At 37.6% G+C, this 5,852-nt stretch overlaps 1 protein-coding gene across 1 annotated transcript; it reads right to left on the bottom strand.

Annotated features, from left to right (window-relative positions):
* Positions 1 to 3,437: 3,437 nt before the first annotated feature.
* On the bottom strand, positions 3,438 to 5,572 carry LOC142541112 (exocyst complex component EXO70H1-like). The gene has a single exon (XM_075647694.1). The coding sequence runs from the start codon at positions 5,455 to 5,457 to the stop codon at positions 3,631 to 3,633; it is 1,827 nt and encodes a 608-aa protein (XP_075503809.1). The 5' UTR covers positions 5,458 to 5,572; the 3' UTR covers positions 3,438 to 3,630.
* Between the last annotated feature and the right edge of the window lie 280 nt (positions 5,573 to 5,852).

Raw genomic sequence — 5,852 nt, 5'->3', positions numbered from 1 at the left:
CACGGTTCGATTGCTCTACCAAGCAGGGACAATTATTGCACCCAACAATCTCCCTCCCAATAATTGCACTCCTTGCAATCAATGGGAATCGAACGCGCGACCTTGGCTCTGATACCAATTGTAACGCCCCAGATTCAACGACTGTCCTCATTATAGCAAGACGGGTCTTTCCAGCGTGCTTATGTCCTCACTCACACGCACCGTTGGAAACTGAATTTCAGAAGTTTGACAAACTGAGCGTTTAATAGATTGAACTAACTGATCAAGAAGACTGATAGAAACTGATCTAAAATACGCAAATTATCGGTTGCCCATAATTGAAGATTAGTACGCAGATTTTCAAAGGCAATTGGACTAGCAAACTAAACTACGCAGACAACTGTCTGATCAGTTGTGAGCTTATCAGCTACATCCTATCAGCTGATCTTTAAGCAGTACATGTCATCAGTTAAGGGAAAGGACGTTCAACCGACAACTATACAAAAGCTGATTGCAACAAGTAGTGGGATCGCCGCATTTCAAAAAAGCTACAGTGTACGACTATCAAAAGAATGTTGATGTGGCAAAAAACGGATAGAAAGTTTCAAATCGTATTCAATATTACTGTTGGAGGCAAAGCCTATAAATAGCAGAGAAGAGCAGCTGAGAAACTCTCTGAATCAACCCGATCGATATACTATTCTATCAACTGAGTTGTTACTCTGCTGAAATCTTTGCAAATTTCAAAGCTCGCGCTTATTATATACATTCATAGCATTCAAGGCTATACTTCGAGCTTACAAGCACAAACTGTTATTATTATAATACTTGATCTTGAAGAGATCAATTGTGTTAAATTATTTCAGTCCAATTGAGTACTGTAAACTGGTTCGTAACTAAGAGTTTCAGTTTGGCATTGTTAAGTCTAAAACTGAAGTGGGTCTGTACAACTCTTTGTATTGATCAAAGTCTTTTAGTGAATATCATATCTTTGTGATAAAAGAGATGACGTAGGAGTGTTTGAAATTTCCGAACATCCACAAAATTTTGTGTCTTCTTATGTCAGTTTTATTCTATCTATCAGTCATTTTATTTCCACATTTTTATTGTTAACTGATTCATATCGACTTATAAGATTCTCGAGTATCGATTTATCACTAAACCGACTCATAAAAAGAAAAAAAAGTTGTGAGAATTGTTAGTATTTATTCAACCCCCTGCTTCTAAACACTCTTTCACATTTACCCGATCCTATCTTGCACCCTAGAGAACTTTCCAGGGGGGTCACTCATCCCAAAAGTACCCCAAGTCAAACACGCTTAACTTTGAAATTCTTACGTGATGAGCTACCGAAAAGAATATGCACATTATTGAAATGAGTAATACATATCAAATCTTTTAAGCTTTCCTCAACTGCACAGTCTCATACCTGAACAGTTTCGGAATCCCTATCCTTCCGGTGTAAGATTGGTTCATTCATGTTCCTTATCCTAGAAGCCTGTCAGGAGCCTCTCATTGTCCGTACAACCTCATGGCACCAGTGATCACCTCCCGCCCTCTTCGACCTCGGGCCTCACATGTCCACCAGCTTCCGCTTGGTTCGTCCACAAACCACACTGTACTAGGAGAGGTTGGCTTTGATACCAACTGTAGGACCGAGTTCTTACCGCTTTACCAAAAGCTATAACTAGTGGTAAAGGTGCAACTCAAATATTTTAAATAGCACAACAGCTCAAGCACCACGGTTCGATCGTTCTGCTAAGTAGCGACAATTATTGCACCCAACATTAACTAATTCACATATTTATCATAATCCAAATTGTGTTTGGTATTTTTTTATGTGATTTTTTTTTAGAATTAAATTGTGTATTAATGGTATATTTTCTAAATTACGTACAGGTTGTTTATTCTAGCTACAAGGACTAATTTTAATATTTCGAAAATAAAAATTGGAAAAAAAAACAATAAAACTAATTAATATCGTTTTTAAAAATAATATATATATGCATATATCAAAATAATTGAAACAAATTATCGAAATAAATTTTGTCCAATAAATTAATACCCCTTATTTTATTTAATCAATAGAAATCATCTTTAAAATCTTAGTAAAATTATTAATTGAATTTGATACTTCTAAATGTTACTCAAAATAATAAGCACAAAAAATTCAAAATTTTCACCAATATATATACCGGTTGATATATATATATATATATATATGTATGTATGTATGCCGCTGCGGGTTGACCGTCTAGGCCCGCGACCCGCACAAGCTGGCCTGCGTAGGCATGTCTGTTTTTAAATGGGTTGAAAATTTCAAAAACTATTATTAACGACTTTAGGTTGATTATTAATACCCAACAAAGACTATTCAAGTGATTTTAGTATTAATAGCAAAAAATAATAAATAAATAATCCAAGTGAATTAAACTTGAAGTCTTGAGCATTATCGAGTACATTTCAAAAAATTAGTCTGATTTTTAATATATATATATTTATAATAAATATGGTTAATTTCATTAGCCGTTTGTTTGTGAACCATTCGAACATGATATTTTGAGATGGAATTCCACTCAAAATACGATGTCACTCTATCCAAGTTGAATAATTCCTTCTTCTTTGTGAATCCTCTTCAAACAGAACTTGCTAGCTCTAAATTAATAATCTCTCTTCATTTATAACTTCTGGCTGTACAAATAAATATTAATTTACAAAACGGGCGTGGAGGGGACCTCATCCAATTTGATTGTTTATTAAATGAATTTATTCATGGAGAAGCCCGTTTGTTTGTCGCGAAACTAATCTATTATCATCAATTGCAACGAGTTGTCTATTGTGTTCATCGAATGATAGTGACCATGAGTTTTAATGTCATCAAATTTTTTTTATTTAAAAAAGGCCTAACAAGTTATTATTTTTAATTTTTTTTATAGTTACATGTTATGTCTTTTTTTTTTCCCGACAAATTAAACCAAATAAAATTTGTATCAAAATAAAATCGAATAAAATATCGATTAATTTGATAGGTAACCCGAATTATCTGAACTTTAATTTAATAGAAGTATTAAAGTTTATTAAAAATATATATATATATATATAGCAGAAAACGAACCAAACCAAATTTATTTAATTGTATGACCCAACACAATTCCAGTTGTATGAACTTTCACAAATTTTCTTATGAAAATTAATCTCTGCAAAATGAATGTCACATAGCCAGAGCATAACGGTATCAACGAAAACATCCTAATATACCAAATCTGTCTCACTTGATAATTTTATGATCACATTGAAGAGCAATTTAGAGGAAATAATCATCGTTTCATTAAGGTCTTTATTTTGTTAAATCTTCATTCCAAAACTTGGAATATGACTTTTACCCTGTAAATTTATCATGGAAAAAGGAACTGCAAAGTGTGCCATCCAAGTATATAATATGAGCACATTTCAAACAATGACTACAAATGTATATATTATTATTATCATAAAGAAAATCCCTTTACACATTTAATATAATTTGTAAACTAAAATAAAATCTCCAAATATGTGCAGAGGCAAAATGCCGGCCTTCCAGATGTTTGACTTGCACGGCCTCAACGAGAGCGTGACGAAATCGAAGATTCGGGAGAAGCTTCATGCGACCTCAACCTAGTAAGTCCCCGAAGTTGAACCTGTCGTCGCCGCAAAGAACATGTCCGACAAGTAATTATCCAGATCTTCAGGGGCATATCTGACAATCGACTCCGCTCCGAACCCCCTCGCGTAATTTCCCCGGTATTTTTGATAGAACTCCCGATAACTCCCCACGATCTTCTTCGACAGCGATATTTTCACTTCGTCTCGCAGTTTCGGGTCGGATATGACCCATGAAGTCTGCTTCCTGTACGACTCCTCGAACCCGGCGTAGAATCTTCTGAACCTTTCCGGGATATCGACCGTCGGATCGTCGACGAGTGACGTCATGGCTTTGCTCCAGCCCATCCTCTCGTACTTGGATACGTAGTTCTTCACCTTCGCCTCGTGTTTCCAGATCCAGTCGGGCCCCATCAGGATCCCCAGGGTTGAGGTTCGGATCTTAGAAATGATGTAGTTTAGGTTGTTCGCCAGGAACAAATAGGACTGCGCCGCGTCATCGTACCTCTCCGCCTTGCCGTCCAGTTTGCAGATGAGGACGAGGATCATCCACGCGAGGCGGGCCGTGACGGCCTCCGATGCGGGGTCCACCGACCCGGAGGTGGGGCTGGAGAAGTAGGATACCGGTAGAGGTGTCTGCGCGGAGACCGTCCAATCCATGAGAATGTCGGAGATCGCGCCGCTATAGTCGCCGAGGAAAATGAGGAAATTCATCACGTAGCGAGTGAGAGGGTGGACGCCGCCTTTCGAAGTGGCGTTTGAGGAATCTTTCTGAATCGCCGCCTCGAATTGGTTCAGCATGAGCCTTACTGCTTCCGCGAGTTTAAGCTGCGCAGCCACGGCCTCGCATCTGACCACGGACAACGATTCATACCCGAATATGGATTCGATATCCGGCCATAGATCCGAAATCGCTTCGTACATGTCGAGCCCACGAAACATCTTCTCCAACGATAGAATCTTCTTGCTTTTCGCGAAATTATGAGGAAACGAAATTAAATTCACAGCTGCATCTCTAGAAATCTCAGCGAAACACGATTCCGCAAGCTTCTCGGATGAGGAAAACACAAAATCGCAAAGAATCCTCTCGCCGCAGAACAAAGTTTTGACGGCAACTTTAACGGCGTGCAGCCAGTTCTTGATTTTCTGATCCAAAACTTGCCAATCCATCTTCTGAATCGAAGAAACACTGCTACTCTCGACGTGTAAATAATATAAAGTCTCATCAATAATCGATTTTCTAATGATCTTATAAATTTTCAGACTCTCTCTTGCATAACCAGATCCAATCATAGAATCCGCGATGCTCTTCAAATCTGCCATAGCCACATCAGAAGCGTGAGGTGTGGTACTCGTCCCCTCATCTTCGTCTGAAACTTCGTCCGTATCCGAAATACTAGACCGGGTCGAAGCCTGGGAAGACCGGTACGACACAGATTCTGAATCAAGATTCTTCCTGTTAGAAGATAATATGGTGTAGAATTCTTTCTCCAGTCTCTTAATAGCGAGTTTCATCAACTTCTGCGCCCTTGTCAGTTTCTCAGAATTCGTGTTCAGTTTCACGTAGAAATGCATGGCTTTCTGCAAATCACTGACAGATTCTAGGAATCGTTTAGCTTCATCCCTGTCATGCTCAAACAGTGATATAAACTTCCGGTGTTGCATGGAATCCAAATCCCATTTCTTGATTATTTTCTCGGCAAAATCGATGTTTTCCTCCATCAAAGTCTCCGAGAAAGTTCGGAGTTGCATTCTGCTCGGAGTGGAAGAAGGAGAGACGTAGTTGTTATGGTGAGACTCTGGTAACGGAGACGACGGCCTTGAGAACAAAGAACCCTTCATTTTTCTTCGATTCTATATCTATATTCCTTAAATTAGAGTAAATTCAATCAAAGATATCGGTTGGTGGCCAAAGATTTAGGAGAAATTTACAGAGATTTTTTGGGAAGGAAGAATGAGGGGAGTGTCTTATTTATATATAGAGAAGCAAGCAAATGGTTTGGCTCGGTCATGGTGGGGCGCGTTGAAGTTGTCAATTTCGCATATGATTTAATTAAAGTCAAAACATATTATTCTTGTTTTATAAAACATTATAAAAAAACAAAATAAATATTTAATTCTTTTATATAATATAATATCATATAATATAAATATTAGTTAAATTTTTTGTTATATAAAATCATTGAATCATTCGCCTTTTTAAAATTACGAATCAAATTTGATTAGGTAAAACATAG

This window comes from Primulina tabacum, chromosome 3, assembly GCF_025594145.1.
Source record: "Primulina tabacum isolate GXHZ01 chromosome 3, ASM2559414v2, whole genome shotgun sequence".
NCBI classification, from domain to species: Eukaryota; Viridiplantae; Streptophyta; class Magnoliopsida; order Lamiales; family Gesneriaceae; genus Primulina; species Primulina tabacum.
Note: the sequence above shows the minus strand (reverse complement) of the source record. Positions and strands in the feature narration are given on the sequence as shown.